This window comes from Lissotriton vulgaris, chromosome 1_1 (genome assembly GCF_964263255.1).
Source record: "Lissotriton vulgaris chromosome 1_1, aLisVul1.2, whole genome shotgun sequence".
NCBI lineage: Eukaryota > Metazoa > Chordata > Amphibia > Caudata > Salamandridae > Lissotriton > Lissotriton vulgaris.
The window spans coordinates 2047249393-2047273564 of NC_141685.1; the positions used below are offsets into that span (position 1 = coordinate 2047249393).

The 24172-nt window shown below is 46.9% G+C and overlaps 1 protein-coding gene across 4 annotated transcripts in view; it reads left to right on the forward strand.

Annotated features, from left to right (window-relative positions):
• Positions 1-24172, forward strand: part of ABCC9 (ATP binding cassette subfamily C member 9) — a 915119-nt gene that overhangs the window by 476235 nt on the left and 414712 nt on the right. For all 4 annotated transcript variants that reach the window (XM_086920457.1, XM_086920444.1, XM_086920437.1 and 1 more), the window contains one exon: positions 13855-13924. In XM_086920457.1, coding sequence (XP_086776583.1) covers positions 13855-13924 — 70 coding nt within the window. The remainder of the gene's footprint in view (positions 1-13854; positions 13925-24172) is intronic.

Consider the following 24172-nt stretch of genomic DNA (forward strand, 5'->3'; position numbering starts at 1 on the left):
GGCACACAAGGTGTCCCCGTGCATAGGCCAGCCCAAACCGGTTCTGGGGCCTTCCAGCCCCAGTCCTGGTGCGGAGCTGGACAAAGGAAAGGGGGTGTAACCGCCCCCCTTCCTGGTTCCTCCCAGAGGAGGGACCTAGTAGGTGATCCACCCCCTAGATTGGAATAAGAGGGGGAGCAGTGCCATTGCACAGCAGATCATCCCGAAATCAACTTAAACTAAGAAGAAGACTGGACTTCGACATTCTGCTGCACAGAAGACTGAAGAAGAATCTCCCTTGTGGCCAAGGAGTGACCACCCTGTGAACACAGGTACCAACCAGCAACTCGACGTCTGCTTTGCCGCCGCCTCCCGCCGGAGCCCGAGCCCAGAGCCCGACAAGAACCAGATTCCCAGACCTCTCAGAGCCCGATCCACAGTCCCTGCAAAGAAGGGACCCGTGGAGGCACCGAGTGACGTGGGACCGGACCTCTTGAAAGACACCCGAAAAGCTGACTGCGCAGCTTCTGAGGCATCCTCGACGTTGTGCTTTGGGGATTGAGAACCCCCACCACCGAGCAGCCCTTGCACCGAAGATCAGCCCTCCAGCATCTCCACGATCTGCGTGGGGCCCTTTTGCATTGTGCCACTCGACGCGCCATCCCGGCCACTAGCCACGCGGCCAGCGGCCAACTTGGCGACGAACCCGAAGATTTAAACAGCAGGTCTGGTTGCTCCAGACCTACCCAAGCTCCTGTGAAAAGGAGCACCCGCTCTGACCTTGCTGGTCCGAGTGAACAGCATCTTTCAACTTCTGCGTGGCTTGCATTTGCCAAGGCCTGTTTGCTCCGATCAGGTCGCCGACACCGCCAACAGCGAGAAGCCTACGTGGGACAGCTCGTGACCGACTCCTGGACGTCCTCGACCCCGGGTATCCACGTGGCTGCAGAAAGAAGCTACCCGACAACGCCTGTTTGCACCCGACATCGCCTGGTTCCAATCTGGTTCCACGGTAGTCACTGGCTAGTGACTTTGAACACTGTCCCCTCTGCTTTCAGGTCTTCAACTCTTCAGATCCACCCTTGGATCCACCGGAACTCTTCTCATCGAGCCGCCTGCAGCATCTTCAGCTCCAAGCACCATCGACCAGCGTGACGAAACCCGACACATCTTCGACCCTGTGCACCCGCTTCCTGTGGGTGAGGTAACTCAGCTCCGCCGGTGCTCCTGCACTGGTACACATCCCAAGGGCCTGTGTTTTAAGTTTCAGCTCCGTAGGTCACTCGGAAGGTTCCTAACTTTCTAACTTTGTGCTTTTTACGCACCATAGACTTTGTATTGAGAAGTGCGTGCACTTTGAACACTGCACCCGAGTCCCGTGGGCCTTTCCCGACTTAGTTAACTCCAGTCTCGAATAGCTCCAGCGATTCCCAAGGCCCTAGGCCTCTTCACTTTCCTTTAGGTATCTCTTATACCACTTATTTAGTATATGGTTTAGGTGGCCCCTAGGGCTCATCCATATTGTGCAACTTTTGTGTATTTTAAACTGTCTTGTGATTTAACGCTTGTGCTTCTGTGCTCATAAAGAGTCCAGGGGATTTTAATAGTTAATAAATCAATATATATTTTCAATATATATCTGTGTGGTGTCCCTTTCATTTGGTATTCAAGGGGGTTGTGTATGGTATAACAGCTGGCTTCACATGCCTTTCAGAGTTTAGCCTAAGACTGCTTTGTCCACGTTACCAATAGGATAACTGGTCTACAAGGTTGAATTACAACCATCATCATAAGGGTTGCTTGGCATGGTACAAAGTGATCACTAGAACTAGTGAGCATTATATACCAGGCCAACTTCTCACATTGGTGAGCAGCGGATTGGGATCTGAGCTTGCTGTTGTTTTACCATTACAATCTTTGAGATTATCATTTGAAAGATCATACAGGTACCTGCTAGGTACATATAAAACAAGACTAGTATACTTAAGTTCTACTGAACTTAGTTGTTGTAGAGCAAAGGGAGTAGCACACCCTAGCTACAACTACTAGATAGGTTTAGTAGGTAAACACCAGTGTAGGTAGATTGCAACACATCCACCCACACTAGAGCAATGTCTGGAACAGAGGGGTCCAGTGGACTTACTCCTGTTGAGAGTGACCCTCCAAGGGCACCATCCCAGTTTGCTATTTTTCCCTTTAAGGAATTAAGACAGCTTTGTGTCTTAAGGGGTCTGAAGACAGGGCCTACCCCTACTGCAGACCACCTAAGAGAGCTCTTGGATCAGTCTGAAGCTCTAAAGACCTCTAAAGCAAACCCCACAGGGAATGCTGAAGGAGGCCATCCTTCAGAGGATGACACTGTAGACACCCCTACCCCTATCATCCTAGTAGATGAGGAAGCCTCCACCACTGGAGCTCCTCAAGTAGATGTAGAGGAAGAGGAAGAAGAAGAGGAGGAGGAGGTGGAAAGCAGTGAGTCAGATGATGACAGAGATAGTCAGGTGCTGGTCAGTAGACTGAACCAGGCTAACTTAAGTCAACTTGGGAATGAATCAGGTAACAACCCATTCAGACCCCCAGGTGGACTTAACCAGGGCCATAGGAGGAGAAGGCATCACTCAGGTGAATCCAATACCTCCCATGTCTCTAGAGGCTCTCATGGTCACTCCAGAAAGGAGATGACTAGCCCTCAGAGAAGGGAACATGAGGCCAAGATGAGAGAGGCTGAGCTTAGGATCCAGAGGCAAGAGTTAGAGGTTGCCCTGGCTAAGGAGAAACTTGCTAGAGCAAGACAGCCTAGAGAGAGTGGGGTAATAGAACCCACTGGTGGCAGCAATATCCACAAGGATAAAGACAGGTCTTTTGATAATAGAAACCTGAGTAAGATTGTGCCCCCCTACAAAGCTGGGGATGATATCCATAAATGGATTACTGCAATGGAGAGAGCCTGCAGAGTACAGCAGATCCCTCAGGAGCAGTGGGCAGCAATCTTGTGGCTCTCCTTTGAAGGTAGAGGCCGAGACAGACTCCTCACAGTTAGTGATGGGGATTCTAGAAACTACCTGGTCCTGAAGAGTGCTCTGATTGATGGGTTAGGCTTAACCACTGAACAGTACAGGTTAATGTTCAGAGATACCCAGAAGACACAGACTCAGGACTGGTCTGAATTTGTTGAGTGTGCCACTAAGGCTCTAGAGGGATGGTTGCTGGGAAGCAAGGTTACAGACTATGAAGGATTGTATAATTTGCTGATGAGAGAACAAATTTTAAATAATTGTCAGAACCAGCAGTTGCATCAACATTTGGTTGACTCAGATTTGACCTCCCCCCAAGAATTGGGAAAGAGGGCAGATAAATGGGTAAGAACCAGAGTTAAGCAAAAGAACCAGAACCAGAACCAGGGTGGTGACCAGAAGAAAACAGACCAGAAGGGTGGGGAGCAGAAAGCTAAAGACCAGAAGTCTTCAACAGGGCCCCAAACTGAGACAGAGGGTGGGTCCCAAACTTCCAAGAAGAAGAAGAAAGAAGGTCAGAAGAAACCCTGGTGTAAAACTTGTAAGAACACCTCTCACTGGACAAGTGAGTGTAAAAAGGGTGGAGCCCCCAACACTGCAGCCCCTAAGGCACCTGCACCCACTAGTACAGTTAGCAGTGTTGGTCCTCAAGCCAAGGGTTTAGTGGGAATCACTTTGGGAACTGAAGGAGATTCTGACCTAGTCAGAACCCTTACACAGGCTGTTCTGGTTTGTGAAGGGGACATAGATTTGACCCCTGACATAAGTCCCAGTAACCTGGGCAAATACAGACAGACACCTTTGATTAACAACAAAGTGGCTCAAGCTTACAGGGACACATGTGCCAGTGTCACTATGGTGACACCTAACTTTGTGGACCCTGGACAATACATGCCAGGCGATGATTACCTGGTGACCAATGCCAGCAATGTCACTACTACACATAGTGTGGCACTTGTTAACTTTTCCTGGGGAGGGGTAACTGGCCTAAAGAAAGTTGTGGTTAGTGCTGATCTCCCAGTAGAATGTTTGTTGGGCAATGACCTGGAGAACTCTCTATGGTCAGAAGTTGAGTACAGGACTCATGCAGAGATGTTAGGGATATCATCACATGTCCTTGCTGTGACCAGGTCACAGGCCAAAAAGTGCCTCTCTGAACCTCAGGTCTTGGATCCTGGAACAATGGACCAAGTACCTCCCAAGAAGAAGAACAGGAGGGTTAAGGCTGTGCCTTCCCAACTGCCTACAAGTGAGGATCAGGCTTCACAGGAAACTGATCTAGAGACCCCTGAAGGAACTGTCCCTGAAGAACTTGAACCTGATCAGGTTGAGTTTCTGGGGACAGGGGGACCTTCTAGGGCAGACTTGGGGCAGGCTCAGTTAACCTGTCCTTCTCTTGAACCCCTCAGACAGCAGGCTGCTGCTGAGGCTGCTGGGAATGCTCAAGGTGCCCATAAAGTATATTGGGACGATGGACTCCTTTATTCAGAGGCTAGAGACCCCAAGCCTGGTGCTACCAGGAGGTTGGTTATACCTCTGCAATTTAGGGGCTTCCTACTCACCTTGGCCCATGATATTCCTTTAGCAGGACACCTAGGCCAGAACAAGACTTGGGACAGGCTTGTCCCTCACTTTCACTGGCCTCACATGTCTGAAGACACCAAGGAGTTTTGTCGCTCCTGTGAAACCTGCCAAGCCAGTGGTAAAGCAGGTGGAACAACAAAGGCCCCCCTGATACCACTACCTGTGGTGGGGGTTCCCTTTGAGAGAGTGGGGATTGATATTGTTGGTCCAATGGATCCCCCTACAGCATCTGGGCACAGATTCATACTGGTGGTAGTGGATCATGCCACCAGGTACCCAGAGGCAATTCCCCTTAGGACCACAACAGCTCCTGTTGTGGCCAGGGCCTTACTTGGAGTTTTCTCCAGAGTGGGGTTTCCTAAGGAGGTAATATCAGATAGAGGTACCAACTTCATGTCTGGATATTTGACAGCTATGTGGAAGGAATGTGGTGTAAACTACAAGTTCACCACTCCTTATCACCCACAATGCAATGGGCTTGTTGAGAGATTTAACAAGACCCTAAAGGGCATGATTAAAGGATTACCTGAAAAGCTCAGGCGAAGATGGGACATCCTTCTGCCCTGCCTTTTGTTCGCTTACAGAGAGGTCCCTCAAAAGGGGGTTGGCTTCAGCCCCTTTGAATTGTTGTTTGGGCACCCTGTAAGAGGACCCCTGTGTCTTGTGAAGGAAGGATGGGAGTTACCTCTCAAAAAGCCTAAACAGGACATAGTGGACTATGTACTTGGTCTCCGCTCCAGGATGGCAGAGTACATGGAAAAGGCATCCAAAAACCTTGAGGCTAGCCAAGAATTACAAAAAGCTTGGCATGACCAAAAGGCTGTCCTTGTTGAATTTCAGCCTGGACAGAAGGTATGGGTGTTGGAGCCAGTGGCCCCAGCAGCACTCCAAGACAAATGGTCTGGACCCCATACAATTCTGGAAAAGAAGGGAGAGGTTACCTACTTGGTGGACCTAGGAACTCCCAGGAGCCCCCATAGGGTGCTCCATGTGAACAGATTGAAGGCATATGTCAGCAGGGCAGACATGGGCTTGCTCATGGCTACAGATGAGGGACAGGAGGAAGAGAGTGACCCTCTCCCAGACCTGCTCACTCAGAACCCTGAGGATGGCTCAGTTGATGGTGTGGCCTTAGGTGGCAGCCTCACTGAACATCAGCAACATGACTGCAGACAAGTTCTACAGACATACAGGCATATGTTCTCCTTGACCCCCAGTCAGACTAACTGGTGTACCCATGTGGTGGACACTGGTGACAGTCTTCCTGTAAAGAGCAAGATTTACAGGCAACCTGACCACGTCAGGGACTGTATAAAGACTGAGGTGCAAAAGATGCTGGAATTAGGTGTCATTGAACCTTCAGAGAGCCCCTGGGCTAGCCCAGTGGTTCTGGTCCCCAAACCTCACACCAAAGATGGCAAGAGAGAGATGAGGTTCTGTGTGGATTACAGAGGACTCAATGCTGTCACCAGGACAGATGCACACCCTATTCCAAGGGCAGATGAGCTCATTGACAAGTTGGCTTCTGCCAAATATTTGAGCACATTTGACTTAACAGCTGGCTACTGGCAAATCAGGTTAGCTGAGGAGTCTAAAGCCAAGACAGCATTTTCTACCCCTAGTGGGCATTATCAGTTTGTGGTGATGCCCTTTGGTTTGAAAAATGCACCTGCCACCTTCCAAAGGTTGGTGAACCAAGTCCTCACTGGGTTGGATGACTTTTGTGCAGCTTATCTGGACGATATTGCTGTCTTTAGCTCCACCTGGGAGGATCACCTGATCCACCTGAAGGAAGTGCTTGAGGCTCTGCAGAAGGCAGGCCTCACTATCAAGGCAACAAAGTGCCAGATAGGGCAGAGCAAGGTTGTATACCTGGGCCACCTTGTAGGTGGAGGCCAAGTTCAACCACTGGAGAGTAAGATCCAGACCATCAAGGACTGGTCCCCTCCAACTACCCAGACTCAGGTCAGAGCTTTCTTGGGCCTGACTGGGTACTACAGGAAGTTTGTTAAGAACTATGGGTCCATTGTGACTCCTCTTAATGATCTGACATCCAAGAAGATGCCCAAAAAGGTTCAGTGGACAGAAATCTGTCAAAAGGCATTTGATGACCTGAAGAAGGCCATGTGCTCTGCACCTATCCTGAAGAGTCCTGACTACTCAAGAGAGTTCATTGTCCAAACAGATGCTTCTGAGTTGGGAGTGGGAGCAGTGCTTTCACAGCTTAATGTAGATGGCCAGGACCAGCCCATTGCTTTCATTAGCAGAAGGCTGACCCCCAGAGAGAAACGTTGGTCAGCTATAGAGAGGGAGGCCTTTGCTGTGGTGTGGGCCCTGAAGAAGTTGAGACCATACTTATTTGGCACTCACTTCAAGATTCAGACCGACCATAAGCCCCTCCTATGGCTTAATCAGATGAAGGGTGAAAACCCCAAACTACTCAGGTGGTCCATTTCCCTACAGGGGATGGACTTTACAGTGGAGCACCGCCCAGGGACTGACCATGGCAACGCAGATGGTCTCTCCAGGTACTTCCACTTAGAACATGAAGACACAACTGGTCAAGGTTAGTCTAATGTCCCTGCGTTTGGGGGGGGGTTATGTAGGAGAGTAGGGTCTGCTATCCTATGGTCACCCCAAATTTTTGCTTTTTGCTTCACTGGTTTCTGACTTAATGTGGCTGTGGGCCTGCTAATCAGACCCACAGCCTGCTGTTCTCTCTCTAAATTGATGCCCATGCACTCTAGGTGCATTACGAATTGGAACTGGTTCACCTTATGAGCCCCTGTAATAGTGCACCCTAGGTGCCCAGGGCATAGGTGTATCCAAGGCCTACCAGGGGCTGCAGCACGTATTGTGCCACCCCTGGCCTGGCCTCCATCTTTGACACAACTGGCTGATCACTCAGCTGGGGTAAGTCGGTGTAACCACCTCTTACTTAGGTACAGTATGTCTGTGCCTAACCCTAAACTGGACACATATGCTCCTATCAGCCACTCCTATGGAAGGCCTCATCAATCCTGGAGGCAGAGTGCTTGGAAATATGTGAGATGGTGCTCTGGCATGAGCTGAGCCTGTCTGCAGCTGTCGGGAACAACTCCCTAAGCTGGTCCGGGATATTGCCATACCATATACTCTTAAGTGCATTATAATCCTCGCGGTTAAATGCTAACTTTGGTTTGGCTTTATCAAAACATGTCGAGTAAGGTGTCATACGAATTGGAATACTATCCCCTCGCCAATTCTGGCGACGGGGATAGCATTCCACCCTTCTAGAGGGACACGACATGTGCGTAGCCTTAACCCCGGTTAAAGTTAAACAGAGCCTCAGCTTCACAAAATGGACGCTGCCACCACAGACACAAGTCTGGCCTCCTGCTGCTGACCGAAACTCGGCAGATGGTGGCCTGGACAAAGGGTTTCCTGCCTTGGGAGGTGCGAGCACCACCCCAGACAGGATTTTGTGTATTGGGTAGGACAGGGCTGAATAGAATCAGACATGCCCGGGGCACACAAGGTGTCCCCGTGCATAGGCCAGCCCAAACCGGTTCTGGGGCCTTCCAGCCCCAGTCCTGGCGCGGAGCTGGACAAAGGAAAGGGGGTGTAACCGCCCCCCTTCCTGGTTCCTCCCAGAGGAGGGACCTAGTAGGTGATCCACCCCCTAGATTGGAATAAGAGGGGGAGCAGTGCCATTGCACAGCAGATCATCCCGAAATCAACTTAAACTAAGAAGAAGACTGGACTTCGACATTCTGCTGCACAGAAGACTGAAGAAGAATCTCCCTTGTGGCCAAGGAGTGACCACCCTGTGAACACAGGTACCAACCAGCAACTCGACGTCTGCTTTGCCGCCGCCTCCCGCCGGAGCCCGAGCCCAGAGCCCGACAAGAACCAGATTCCCAGACCTCTCAGAGCCCGATCCACAGTCCCTGCAAAGAAGGGACCCGTGGAGGCACCGAGTGACGTGGGACCGGACCTCTTGAAAGACACCCGAAAAGCTGACTGCGCAGCTTCTGAGGCATCCTCGACGTTGTGCTTTGGGGATTGAGAACCCCCACCACCGAGCAGCCCTTGCACCGAAGATCAGCCCTCCAGCATCTCCACGATCTGCGTGGGGCCCTTTTGCATTGTGCCACTCGACGCGCCATCCCGGCCACTAGCCACGCGGCCAGCGGCCAACTTGGCGACGAACCCGAAGATTTAAACAGCAGGTCTGGTTGCTCCAGACCTACCCAAGCTCCTGTGAAAAGGAGCACCCGCTCTGACCTTGCTGGTCCGAGTGAACAGCATCTTTCAACTTCTGCGTGGCTTGCATTTGCCAAGGCCTGTTTGCTCCGATCAGGTCGCCGACACCGCCAACAGCGAGAAGCCTACGTGGGACAGCTCGTGACCGACTCCTGGACGTCCTCGACCCCGGGTATCCACGTGGCTGCAGAAAGAAGCTACCCGACAACGCCTGTTTGCACCCGACATCGCCTGGTTCCAATCTGGTTCCACGGTAGTCACTGGCTAGTGACTTTGAACACTGTCCCCTCTGCTTTCAGGTCTTCAACTCTTCAGATCCACCCTTGGATCCACCGGAACTCTTCTCATCGAGCCGCCTGCAGCATCTTCAGCTCCAAGCACCATCGACCAGCGTGACGAAACCCGACACATCTTCGACCCTGTGCACCCGCTTCCTGTGGGTGAGGTAACTCAGCTCCGCCGGTGCTCCTGCACTGGTACACATCCCAAGGGCCTGTGTTTTAAGTTTCAGCTCCGTAGGTCACTCGGAAGGTTCCTAACTTTCTAACTTTGTGCTTTTTACGCACCATAGACTTTGTATTGAGAAGTGCGTGCACTTTGAACACTGCACCCGAGTCCCGTGGGCCTTTCCCGACTTAGTTAACTCCAGTCTCGAATAGCTCCAGCGATTCCCAAGGCCCTAGGCCTCTTCACTTTCCTTTAGGTATCTCTTATACCACTTATTTAGTATATGGTTTAGGTGGCCCCTAGGGCTCATCCATATTGTGCAACTTTTGTGTATTTTAAACTGTCTTGTGATTTAACGCTTGTGCTTCTGTGCTCATAAAGAGTCCAGGGGATTTTAATAGTTAATAAATCAATATATATTTTCAATATATATCTGTGTGGTGTCCCTTTCATTTGGTATTCAAGGGGGTTGTGTATGGTATAACAGCTGGCTTCACATGCCTTTCAGAGTTTAGCCTAAGACTGCTTTGTCCACGTTACCAATAGGATAACTGGTCTACAAGGTTGAATTACAACCATCATCATAAGGGTTGCTTGGCATGGTACAAAGTGATCACTAGAACTAGTGAGCATTATATACCAGGCCAACTTCTCACATGCGTGCACGAGGATGTCCAGAAAAGCACTGTCTACTCTGTTCTACAATCACATGCTTCAAAAAACACTGGATACCACTCGGGAGGGGTCCTTAACAGATCTCTTCATTAAAATAAAAGACTCGTACAGCCATGAATGTGTCTTGGATGGCATGACACTGGTGCTTACAAGGAAGATCTTTCTGCAATGGAGGTATGGGTCTCTCCCTCTAAGGTCCTTCACAAAGGCTTGGGCAGGTGGATCGGAGACAGGGGCGTTCCCGGCATGTGCTTACAAATCGGAGAATGACTTGCATGTGGTCCTGTTCTGTGGAGCCTATACCAGAATTAGGAGACATTGGTTGGTCCCTCTTTAAAAAACTTGGGCTTCAGAACATATGCTCCGGCCTATAGAGTACTAAAGTCGGATCTATCTCCGCCAACAGTGTTTGCTATGGCAAAATTTCTGACTGCAATGTGGCTGGCACGTGCTCGAATAATCAAGGGCACCACAACACTGTGAACACCTCTTCTACTTCCCTTGTATTTGGGCTAACCCATTTTTCAGACTTGTATTGTATTAAGTATATCCATATACTGTTCTTCTTGGGTTTTTATATGCATTTTAATGATTACTCTATTTTGTGTATATCTTTTATGATCTTTTATGATCGAAATAAAGATTTGAAATCGCAAAAAAATCGGTAGCTAATGTAGTGGCTTTAAAAGTGCACAGGGTCCCAGAGGAGGTCTAGGGGCAGTCTTTGGAGGTGATATTTTTACTACAAATGTTAAAATTCAATATATCCAGTTCTACTAATTGGAATTTTGTGTCTCTGGTCTTGTTTTATTTATTAAGAACATCTCAATCTTTCCAATACTGCTGTGGGTTCCTTTTGTGGTGTGTTTTCACTTTTTACATGTTGAAGTGTTGTACAAATACTTAAAAAATTGCCTCCGAGATAAGCCTGATTGCTCTGTCCCAAGCTACCCAGGCGTTGAGCATACGTTTAGTTAGAGTTTGCTTTTGACTTCACCTTGAGAATAATTGTGGTTGCTGCTTGACCAGGGTTCATACCTGAGTCAACCAACAACCCAATTTCTTACAGTCCTAAACAGGAAATAGGGCAGGGTACAGTGTATTTGAAACATTGGGCATGTATTTTAAGCTTTACATGTCCTGGTATTAAAACATTTCTAAGTGTGTTTTCCCTACTGTGAGGTCTATCTCTCCCGTTGGATAGCATTGGGTAACCTTATTACATTTAAGAAGTGCTAACATTTGATTGGGAGCAAGTAGTGATGTTGACTTTAGTGTTTAAAGAAATCTAATTTAAAACCTTTAATAGTAAAGTCAGATTTTTAGGTACAATTCTAAAAATGAGACTTTTAGAAAGTTGTGTATCGTAAAGGAGAGTAATCTAGTTGAATACATTGGGGCTGGGATCAATTCATAATGTATCATCAAAAGGTTACCCCCAAGACCATCAATCTAATATTACCTAACTAGAAAAAACCAACATGTTGTTTCTCCAAACGTCAGTAACTTGACTCATTCCTCCTTGAGAAATTGTTCAATGGCGTACTATAAATAGATCACACCAATATAATTGATCTTAACAGTGACCTTAAAATAAATTAATGGGAATATAGAAGGAGTCCTGTTTCTTAATATCTTACTTTTTTTGAGCCACTTATAAACAGAACAAACATTTTACACACCTTTAAAATGGTATACACTTGTGACCACACTACATTGAAACAGAACATATACAGACATTAATCATTGAACATACAATAAGGATTAATCATAAAACATAAACAGAGAAATGAACAGATTTAAGTGTCTAGTGTCCTTTGCTGTCAGACTATTGAGGCAAATCTCAATTTACAGTCTCTTGTTTGCAGTCCAAAGTGGTACTGCTTGGTCCTATTTTGAAAGATGGGTAGAGCATAGATTATTATACAGATGAGATCATGAATTTCATCACTGGTAATACACAAATAATACGCACACAATACATTTAAAGATAGTTCTTGGCTACTTTCATAAGTATGCAGACGCGTGTTGACCTTCACGGTGGGCCTGTGGTGCGTTTCAAAGAAGGTCTTCCCCAGGGCTGTGAATTTTGTGGACACGTAAAGGCAGCTGGTTCATATTATTTTTCCTGGTGGTCTAAAATTTTTCTTTGTAAATAGGTCAGTCTGTACCTAATTTTAGAGTGTGCCCCTTAAAGCAGGCTATTTTGGGGCACAAACCGAGGCCGTAATTGCACGCCAACGAGGATGAAATAGTTTCCCGAGAGAGAAGCCCGGCGTCCTCAGTTAAGTTAAGTTAAAAAATAAAATCAAAAATCAGATGTGCCAAAAAACAGCCTGCTTTAAGGGCCACACGCTGAAATTAGGTACAGAGTGACCTATCCACAAAGAAAGTAGAAAGATCTCATCTGTATAATAATCTACACTCTGACCACCTTTCAAAATAAGACCAGGCAGTATCGTTTTGGGCTGCAAACAAGAGGGTGTAAGTAGAGATTTGCCCCAATAATCTAACTGTGTAGGACACTAGCCACCTAAATCTGTTCATTTCTTTTTTTATGTTTCATGATTAATCCTTCTTGTATATCCAATAATTAATGTGATGTATTATTTTTGGTCTGTATATGTTTTGCTTTAATGTAATGTGGTCACAAGTGTATGCCTTTTTAAAGGCATATAAACCACTAAATGTACAATGTTTGTTCTGTTTAAAAGTGGCTAAAAAAGTAATGAATTAAGTAACAGGACTCCTTGAATATTCACATTTATTTATTTTAAGATCACTGTTAAGATCTATTCTATTGGTGTGATCTATTTTAGTGTGCACCATTAAAGAATTTCTCAAGTAAGTATAAGTCAAGTCACTGATGTTTGGAGAAACAACATGTTTGTTTTTTCAAGTTAGGTAATATTAGATTTATGGTGTTAGGGTTAACTTTTGATGATACTTTTAGAAAGTTGGCATTTTCTTGTCCCAACTATTTGGTGTCTACAGCATGTATCCTGGGTCACATGACTAGGTGTAGGTGTAGCTAGCAGTTGATCTTTGTGTATTGTTCCTAGACAGTGCTAACACCTTTTCGCATAGGTATTAGTAGGAAGGGCCATTACTGACTTGAGGGAGAGAGGAGAACTGTCACCTACCACACATACACATCACATCACAAAGGCTCTGCCTGAGCACTCGCCCAAAGAGTTTAACACTAGTCTTTTGTGACCCTAGATAAGCTAGGGCCTGTGCAGGGAGGCAAGGAATTCCCAAAAACTCTGGGGGGTGGAAACCTCCAGAACCCTCTACTACTTCAAATATTGCACTAGGTGTAAATATATTGTGGCTTGCCCCTTTGAAATACAGTTCCATTAGGAAAATCCAGGTGATGGTAATTGCCATTCTATTCCAGGGCAGTTGTGCGTCATTCATTTCTACAGCTTGGAATGCATGTACGTATTGGGGTTATTAACAAAGGTCAGAGCTTTTGCCATATAAAGACGCGCAATTCTGCTATATAAACTTTGACACTGTATGTTTCATGTTTCTTTTCCATCGCCATTCTCTCCTTTTGAAGGTCTTCTGCAGTTTTCTCATTGTGAAATTCCCTAATGTATTTACCTCGCAAGACAGAAAGGTAGAAACAGCCCTGATTTTACCATGATATAAAGAATCACAGACTTAACCGTCTGTCTTCTGAGGTCGAAATTGAAAAATAATCGACCCGGACTTTATGGTTTGCCTTCTTTAGAAAAAATACGAAAAATCCACTTTCAGCCACAGTAGATCGAACAGATTCAAAAGTGATATTTGTATGCCTTTTTCGTACCTAACGTCATGATCTATGATAAACATAACCATTTTCTGTGGCAGTCTTTTTCCATAGCATTTAATATATTGTCTTGCTTCTCTTGTTTTGCAGGTTTTTTGACACTACACCACTGGGGCTAATACTAAACCGTTTCTCTGCTGACACAAACATTATTGATCAGGTAAGGTTCTGAAGTCAAGTCAATTAGAAAAGATGTTATAATTAAGATTAATATTAAATCGACAATGGAAAGTTTGGAAACCAGGACAAACAGCTTCACCCACTTATCCGCAGAATGAAATGCATATTGATTACAAAATATTCATTCTGCACCAGCACTGGGTCAGTTGCTGACCATTTCTGCAAATGTTGTTGCACTAACGCCTAACTGATCCAGATGTGCTAATAACAGACACCCCTAATATAAACTGAGCACCTGAATTGGAGGCAAAATAAATAACCAGTATTTAAAGTTAATAAGCAAAAACAAAAATTATAAGACAGAACACTTTGAACCAGCTTTATCACTGAATAAGATAACTATTTTTAGGTGGACTGGAAAAATTTGCACAGGCATGTGCAGTCATTCGAGTTGAAGGGGGTCAGTAGATAATGGGGACTACAAGGGAGTGATAGCTAAATGTGAATGCCAATTTAAAAGACGTATGGATGATGTCCACTCACCAAAGATGCTCTCTGAAAGTATATTAATCATAATTTCGTGGGGATAAACAATAGTCCAGAAATAAAAAGTTAATTAGGAGAATTGGAGATACTAATTTCTAATGTTTTAGGTACACAAAACTACAAGACACAGCAAATTGCCACTCACAGCTTGCAGGAGACACAAGTTCGATATTGTTTCTGGCACACTGAGATGGCCAGGAGTCAGGTAAATCTTGCAGGTCACACCAGTGAAAGGTTTTTCATTGAGACTTTGTCATTTTTCTGGTTCTTAAAATCCTCCAGTGGCACAACGCAGGATGCAACGAAATTCCATTAATCTCTCCCATGCTGATGACGAGCTCAGCTCGTCATCAGCCACGGTGCTCGTGTGCTGATGACGAGCTGAGCTCGTCATGGCCCGTGGAACGCTCGCACACTGGGCTAATTCCCCTGCTGGGCGTGGTCGTGACGAGCTGAGCTCGTCATCAGCACACGAGCAGCGTGCTGCATGATGAGCTGAGCTCGTCATCAGCACAGGTGTGCTGTGCGCGCCCCCCGCCCCCCAGCACAGCAGGGGAATTACCCCCGCAGCGAAGGGGTTAAAATCAGATATGCCATAATTAAGCTCCCACTGAAGCTTTCCATTTTGGTACCAACATTTCTGAGGGGTAAAGGCTGTATTTTGTAGCAACCCACGTCACTTTTCTGCCGGGATGAGTTTCTTGTCGTGCCCTGGTCCCAAGCTCAAGCACTTTAGATTTAGTGACTTTATTGTTTCTCAGATTTGTCCAGAAAGCCAAGGCAGGAGGCCATAGCCAGTGAAAACTATGGGGTAGATATATTTATGGTGGGCCTGAGCAAGCTGCAGCTAACTAGGTCGTGTCCTTGTCTGGAGGTTTGAAGCTTAGTCCTGGTTCTTCGGGAGTCAGAAACATGATGAAGCCCCAATAAATCTTTATTCTGGGAAAGTTACTCCTGGTTTCTCATATAACTCTCTGCTTCTCAAGGCAGGGTTCAGGAGTACAGGCCTCTCTCAATGTACAGGATCCAGTGCAGGGCACTGCTTCTGGACAGCTGAATGTCCTCCGAGGACGAGGATCTTCTTTATTTACAAGACACATACATTACATTACATTACATTATTCTTTTATGTCCCTGCGGCAGTGAAGAGGAGGCCAACTACTGACCATTAGAGAGAATTTTTAATTCCTGGGTGCACGTAAAAAGCAGGAGTCCATCAGGCTTCCTTTCTTAGAAGGCAAGGCAAAATCCATCTTTCTCCAAGTTCAGAAATTTTCTAAGGAAGTGGTGGTGGGGTGAAGTGCAGTTGCCCTAGGTAGGAGAGTTGGCTCAATTCTCATCAAACCTCAACCAAGGTTTTCAGAACGTCCTACTTTCCTCCACTGAAAACTTTCCAGAAGTCTCTATTCAAAATGGAAAAAGTCAGACTCCCCTCTGAGGAGAGGAGCTCTGAGTCCTCTCTCAAGTCCACCTCTGGGGAAATGATGAACAGCCCTTTGCTTCCACTCTGGGAAGGACTCCCCCTCCTCTTTGCTGCAGGTCTTTGAGATGCCATCTGTTCCTGTCCTCTCCCAAATGACCCATGCCAGATAAGCGGATGGTGTTTGCTCTACAATAGTCTTCCATGCTTTAAGATAGGCTCTATTCTCTTCTGACAGGACAATATGTGAGGCCTAATTGGAATGTAGACATTAGGAAAAGGAATTGTTCACAGGCAAACCTGCAGAACTGGATTTATTCTGTTTGGTGTGACTTCTAAAAGTTATGTTTGTACTACAGATATCACAAATATACTCCTGCCACTGAAGTAGAATTTTGATAAAAAAGAGAAAAAAACTGGCAAGCATTATTTAGTATTTTCCCATGTAAAATTATGAAAATACCTTTCATCACAATTAGGCCCTCTCCTGGGATAATGCAGCCTTGCCTACTTAGTCGCTAACTGTTTTTCTCAGTGGTACACTGTGGGGTATACTTTTCTTTCGAATCTAGCTTGCTACACCATTATACAATAACCTGCCAAACAAGGAGCTTGTAGGGTACTCTCAGGGGTGATCTAAGTAATATATAGAAGTAGAATTCTTTACCTTACAGAGCGCGTTCATCTGATATGTGGTTATTGCGTTGGTTTAAAAGTGTAGCCTTCACAGTATTGTTCTCTGGAGCTAGAAATTTTAGGCATACATGCTGGGTGTGTGACTATACACTGCAACCCACATATGCCCGTTAACTGCCTACCAAATGCTAAATTTCCATTGCCGACCTAATATGGTATTTCTGGAAAATTAAATAAGGCAATTAGGTGTAACCAATTTTACGTTATGTTTGTAGGGTCAAGGATTATGCACTGTGGCACTGAATGGTAGTTGCTGGGACACAGAATAATAATATCTGTCAAATGTTGTCCATAGAATTGCAACAAATCCGCCCCCCAGCACAGCAGGGGAATTACCCCCGCAGCGAAGGGGTTAAAATCAGATATGCCATGATTAAGCTCCCACTGAAGCTTTCCATTTTGGTACCAAAATTTCTGAGGGGTAAAGGCTGTATTTTGTAGCAACCCACGTCACTTTTCTGCCGGAATGAGCTTCTTGTCGTGCCTGGTCCCAAGCTCAAGCACTTCAGACTTAGTGACTTTATTGTTTCTCAGATTTGTCCAGAAAGCCAAGGCAGGAGGCCATAGCCAGTGAAAACCATGGGTAGATATATTTATGGTGGGCCTGAGCAAGCTGCAGCCAACTAGGTTGTGTCCTTGTCTGGAGGTTTGATGCTTATTCCTGGTTCTTCGGGAGTCAGAAACATGATGAAGTCCCAATAAATCTTTATTCTGGGAAAGCTACTCCTGGTTTCTCATATAACTCTCTGCTTCTCAAGGCAGAGTTCAGGAGTACAGGCCTCTCTCAATGTACAGGATCCAGTGCAGGGCACTGCTTCTGGACAGCTGAATGTCCTCAGAGGATGAGGATCTTCTTTATACTTTTATGTCCCTGCGGCAGTGAAGAGGAGGCCAACTACTGACCATTAGAGAGCATTTTCAATTCCTGGGTGCACGTTAAAAGCAGGAGTCCATCAGGCTTCCTTTCTTAGAAGGCAAGGCAAAATCCATCTTTCTCCAAGTTCAGAAATTTTCCAAGGAAGTTGTGGTGGGGTGAAGTGCAGTTGCCCTAGGTAAGAGAGTTGGCTCAATTCTCATCAAAACTCAACCAAGGTTTTCAGAACGTCCTACTTTCCTCCACTGAAAAACTTTCCAGAAGTCTCTATTCAAAATGGAAAAAGTCAGACTCCCCTCTGAGGAGAGGAGCTCTGAGTCCTCTCTCAAGTCCACCTTTGTGGAAATGATGAACAGCCCTTTGTTTCCACTCTGGGAAGGACTCCCCCTCCTCTTTGCTGCAGGTCTTTGAGATACCATATCTTCCTGTCCTCTCCCAAATGACCCATGCCAAATAAGCGGATGGTGTTTGCTCTACAATAGTCTTCCATGCTTTAAGATAGGCTCTATTCTCTTCTGGCAGGACAATATGTGAGGCCTAATTGGAATGTAGATATTAGCAAAAGGAATTGTTCACAGGCAAACCTGCAGAACTGGATTTATTCTGTTTGGTGTGACTTCTAAAAGTTATGTTTGTACTACAGATATCACAAATATACTCCTGCCACTGAAGTAGAATGTTGATGAAAAAGAGAAAAAAACTGGCAAGCATTATTTAGGAATGTATGACATTACAACGCATGCTTTTACATCGCATGCTTTTACATCGCAGGTTTTACAACGCATGCTGTTACAATGCATAGTGTTGAGGGGTGCTCGATAGTGAATAGTTTAATTTACTATTCCAACTCTAGTCCCCGTGGATAGTAGGGAAGGTGTTGGATAGTAAATTAAATCTATTCCCTATCATAGAGCGCCGCCCAACGCAATGCGTTGTAATGGCATGCGTTGTAAGGCTTGCGATGTAAAGGCATGCGTTGTAAAAGTTGCGTTGAAAAGGATGTTCCCCATTATTTAGTATTTTCCCATGTAAAATTATGAAAATACCTTTCATCACAATTAGGCCCTCTCCTAGGATAATGCAGCTTTGCCTACTTAGTCGCTAACTGTTTTTAGGTCTCGCCTGTCGATGCGCATGCGCATCGAGCAAGCGAGAGTATTGGGACTTATCCACTCTTTATCCACACTGCAAGGAATCGTGGTGATTCCTTGCAGTGCCCGTGACTTTTAAGCTCAATGCGCATGCGCATTGAGCTTAAAAGCGCGTGCACGTCCGTCTTGTTTTACCCGCTCCGCCCCCTCCCCTTCCCGCCGTGTCGCATTTCTCCTCCCCCCTCCCCTCTCCTCCGTCCGTCTTGTTTCTTTAATTTAACCCGCTCCGCCCCCTCCCCTTCCCGCCGTGTCGCATTTCTCCTCCCCCCTCCCCTCTCTTCCCTCCGTCTCGTTTGTTTAATTTAACCCGCTCCGCCCCCTCCCCTTCCCGCCGCCTCTCCCTACCCGTCTAAATGTATTAGCTATTTTTTGATATTTCTGGCAGCACACTAGAAAATACATTTTTTTTTTAGCAGGAATAACACATAGTAAGAAAATGCTACCGCAAACACTTTCAACAACGTTGTTGCCGCGCAGCATATGCCAAAAACAACACCGCCGCTGCTGCCGTGAGCAATTCACGTATTTACGGCTGTTTACTTCCCCACTCACTGTTCAGCGTATTGTTGTATTCTCTTCAGCTTCTTAACCAAACTACATCAGACTACCTTGAGGGAAAATTGCTTACGAGAGATATTGAATTTTCCCTGCTCCCTCCAGTATTCTATTATTTGGACAGCCTACGCCCACTGTTATTTACAGGATACAGCTAGCTATGTTAGCCTCTTCTAAGGGGCAATGTAAATACTGATACTTGTGTTCTGTCATTTTTTCTATGTACAAAATCCATTAAAAATATTTAGACCACAAAAAGTGCGTAAAATTTCAAATCAAAAACCATTTTGTTGCTTACTGGTTATTAGACGATCACCAATGTTTTTTATGCATCCTTTTTCCTGTCTAACTAGAAATCACAAACTAGACCTTGTTCACAAAATAATGTGCATGCTCATAATCATTCTTGAATTACCAGAAGGTCAATACAATATAGTATCCCGTCACAGTCTACCACCAGCAGTGAGAGGTCTAGTTACTGCTTCGGATTGGATCAATGGGGTTACACACGTCTCTGCGCGATGATGTCATTTTGTTACTCTCTTTTGATGTGGACTCTAGGAACAGTCCTATTTCAGGCTTAAACATCTGATGTCAATTCACTGAAGGTGTATGAAACACGGTGTCCAGGTAGGTAGCATCAGACCCCTTGATGAAATATGGCGGGAACAACTCTTATTTACCTTTACATTTATTGACTAGTGCTACAGTATGTTTTCTTGAGCATAGTGTTAAAGCATTTTGCAAGTAGCAACTTTTATTTTTTGCAGTTACTGATATTTGCGTGTCCACAACACTGTACGCAGAACAAGAACATCTGGGGGCGCCGCCATGCTTTCAATAATCTCCAAATTCTCCACGGACCACCCTCCGGCGTCCGCCCCCTCCCCGCCGTGTCGCATTTCTCCTCCCCCCTCCCCTCTCCTCCGTCCGTCTTGTTTGTTTAATTTAACCCGCTCCGCCCCCTCCCCTTCCCGCCGTGTCGCATTTCTCCTCCCCCCTCCCCTCTCTTCCCTCTACAGTTCTGCTTTTGCTCTGCCGGTGTTTGAGCACACGCATTCTGGGATGAATGTATTACATACATGGGGGGCTTATGTGCAAGCCTCTTGCGCCGCCGGTTCGTCACCTTTCCACACATTACAGGAGACCCACCGGCAGCGCAAGGGGCTTCTAAATAAGCCCCATAATACCTTGGCCTCGTGCGCTTGTAAACTCACTTCGCACCATTTAAGCTGCATGGGACGTCCGAGCGTTAGTGGCCTGGGGAGTTTGGTGGCAAACATACATCACCCTCAACCCCTCACTCACCCTCACTCTCACTCACCCTCACTCAGCCTCAACTACTCCCCCTCATCCTCACTCACCCTCAACCCCTCACCCACCCTCACTCACCCTCACCCTCACTCACCCTCAACCCCTCACCCTCAACCCCTCACCCTCAACCCCTCACTCACCCTCACTCTCACTCATCCTCACTCACCCTCAACCCCTCACTCACCCTCACTCACCCTCACTCACCCTCAACCCCTCACCCTCACTCACTCACCCTCAACCCCTCACCCTCAACCCCTCACTCACCCTCACTCATCCTCACTCAACCACCCTCAACCTCACTCACCCTCAACCCCTCACCCTCAACCCCTCACCCTCACTCACCCTCAACCCCTCACCCTCAACACCTCACCCTCAAACCCTCACCCTCACCCTCACTCACCCTCCCTCACCCTCAACCCCTCACCCTCAAACCCTCACTCACCCTCAACCCCTCACCCTCAACCCCTCTCACCCTCAACCCCTCACCCTCACTCACCCTCACTCACCCTCAACCCCTCACCCTCACTCACTCACCCTCAACCCCTCACCCTCACTCACTCACCCTCAACCCCTCACCCTCAACCCCTCACTCACCCTCACTCTCACCCTCACTCAGCCTCAACTACTCCCCCTCACCCTCACTCACCCAAAACCCCTCACCCTCACTCACCCTCACCCTCACTCACCCTCAACACCTCACTCACCCTCACCCTCACTCACCCTCACCCTCACTCACCCTCAACACCTCACCCTCAACCTCAACCCCTCACTCACCCTCACTCACCCTCACTCACCCTCACTCACCCTCACTCACCCTCACTCACCCTCAACACCAACCACTCACCCTCACTCACCCTCAACCTCAACCACTCACCCTCACTCACCCTCACTCACCCTCACTCACCCTCACTCACCCTCACTCACCCTCACTCACTCACCCTCACTCACCCTCACTCACTCACCCTCACTCACCCTCACTCACCCTCACTCACCCTCACTCACCCTCACTCACCCTCACTCACCCTCACCCTCACTCACCCTCAACCTCAACCCCTCAACCTCAACCCCTCACCCTCACTCACCCTCACTCACCCTCACTCACCCTCACTCACCCTCACTCACCCTCAACCCCTCACCCTCACTCACCCTCACCCTCACTCACCCTCACTCACCCTCACCCTCACTCACCCTCACCCTCACACAGTGCAATAGTTCTCAGACCATTTCAGTTAGAGCTTTTAGAAATGTTTATGGCTTTTTTTATTTGTAATACTTTAGCATTGGCTACAGGAAACAAAAATGCTAAACATTTACAAAAAAAACCCATAAACAATTCTAAAAGCACTAACTCTAATGGTGCGAGACCTATTGCATTTTCAATGCTTGTTCTCAGTGGTACACTGTGTGGTATACTTTTCTTTTGAATCTAGCTTGCTACACCTTTATACAATAACCTGCCAAACAAGGAGCTTGGAGGGTACTCTCAGGGGTGATCTAGCTAATAAATAGAAGTGGGATTCTTTACCTTACAGAGCGAAGTGGGATTCTTTACCTTACAGAGCGCGTTCATCTGATATGTGGTTATTGCGTTGGTTTAAAAGTGTAACCTTCACAGTATTGTTCTCTGGAGCTAGAAATTTTAGACATACATGCTGGGTGTGTGACTATACACTGCAACCCACATATGCCCGTTAACTGCCTTCCAAATGGTTAATTTCCATTGCCGACCTACTATGGTATTCCTAAAAAATTAAATAAAGCAACTAGGTGTAACCAATTTTACGTTATGTTTGTAGGGTCAAGGCTTATGCACTGTGGCACTGAATGGTAGTGGCTGGGACACAGAGTAATAATATCTGTCAAATGTTGTCCATAGAATTGCAACAAATCTACTGAGACCACATGTAAAGGCTAATGGCTGCAAAGGCCCCTAAAGACCTGACATTGGTTGTAACATATTGGGGACATGCCTACTACCTCCCAAGTATGGAAGGCTAGTTCACTCGCCCCTTAGTAGAGTGGTGTGGCTCACTGGTTAGAGGCGGCAGACCCAGAAGCAGAGGTTGACCCGGGACCAGGGTTCGATTCCCAAGGCGGCAAGGTCTTGGGCCATGGTCAGCGGACTCGATAATTCTCGACTCGGTGCCTACTCCAACCATGGGTCCCACTCAGCAACTCTGGGCAATAGCTTGCTTAATCTCTACTAACGGCCCCATCAGCGCCGGGGATGCTTGTCTTCACCTTGGAGATGCCCAGGAGGGACCATCTCACAGGGAAAGCCAGGATGGGTTCCCCAGCGGTATACAGCGCTGGGACGCCCCGTTGCTGGGGCAGCTGTGCGCTTTACAAGTATACGACATTTAACATTTATAACAGTCTTTTACCTCCATCATGGGACATGCATAAAGGGTAGCTGGGCATATGTCTGACAGTGTGTGTGTGTGTGTGGTGGAGTTTATAGCACTCCACATCTTATCTTATCTCATCAAAATTTTATAAAGCGCTTGCACACGCAAGGGTTTCATGGCGCTAACCAACAGGACACTAACTCTACTGTGGAGACCATCAAACATTAGGCCAAAGCCTGGGTAAACAGCCATGTCTTTAAAAGTTTCCTAAATGGAAGAAGAGCAATGCAAGAGTGAACTTCCAAGGGGAGGGAGTTCCACAGCTTGGGAGCGAGAGTAGCGAACCTGCGGCCTCCCTTCCGTGAGAGCTTATAACGGGGAACAATCAGGAGAGTTTGGGACGCAGACCGAAGGCTACGGGACGGGGTGTATCTGAGCAGAAGTTTCTGAATGAACTTCGGACTGCGAGCGTGTAGGGATTTGAAAATTATACAGGCCAGTTTGAAGGTGATACGGTGTTGAACCGGAAGCCAGTGGAGTTGCCTCGAGAGAGGTCTGGCTGACTGCCATCGCGGGAGGCGGTGTATGATTCGAGCCGCCTGATTTTGTGCCATCTGCAGACGTTTGCTGAGTGTAACGGGGAGGCCAAGATAGATGGCATTGGCATAGTGTAAATGAGACAACACCAGTGCCCTTACCACCTAGGTCAGAGCTGATTGAGTGAGCATCTGACTGATCTTTTTTATTTTCCGCAGTTGGAAAAAACAGATGGACACAACTGAATTAACCTGTGGTTTTAAAGAGAGCTCACTGTCAATAAGCACCCCCAAGCTTTTGAGTGATTTAGACGGAACAGGAGGGGGGCCCAGTTTAGATGGCCAGTAATGGGGGCCCCAGAACAGTTGACTATTGCCAAACAAAACCAGTTCCGTCTTGCCCGGATTTAACTTCCATCCACTGACAAATGTGGAGCATGGTATTCTGAAATTGGTGAATCGAGTCAGGGGAGTTATCAATTGTGAAGGTGAGTTGCTGATCATCTGCATAATTAAAAGTAGTAACTTTAAAAGATTGAAGAGATTGAATCAGAGGAAGCATATAGATATTAAACAAAATCGGTGACAGTGAAGAGCCCTGAGTGACTCCACAAGTGGTATGGAGTTTGTGAGATGAAAAAGGGGGTAGGCCGACCGCCTGAGTACGGTCGCAGAGGAAGGATCTAATCCAATCATGGGCCAGGCCGCAAATGCCTGAGAGTCTGACATGGTCGAAAGGAATGTTGTGGTCGATCGTGTCAAACGCGGCCGACAAGTCAAGCAAGACCAGCGCCTGAAGGATTCCCAAATCTGCATTAAACCGCAGAGAGTCTAGGACCGCTACGATG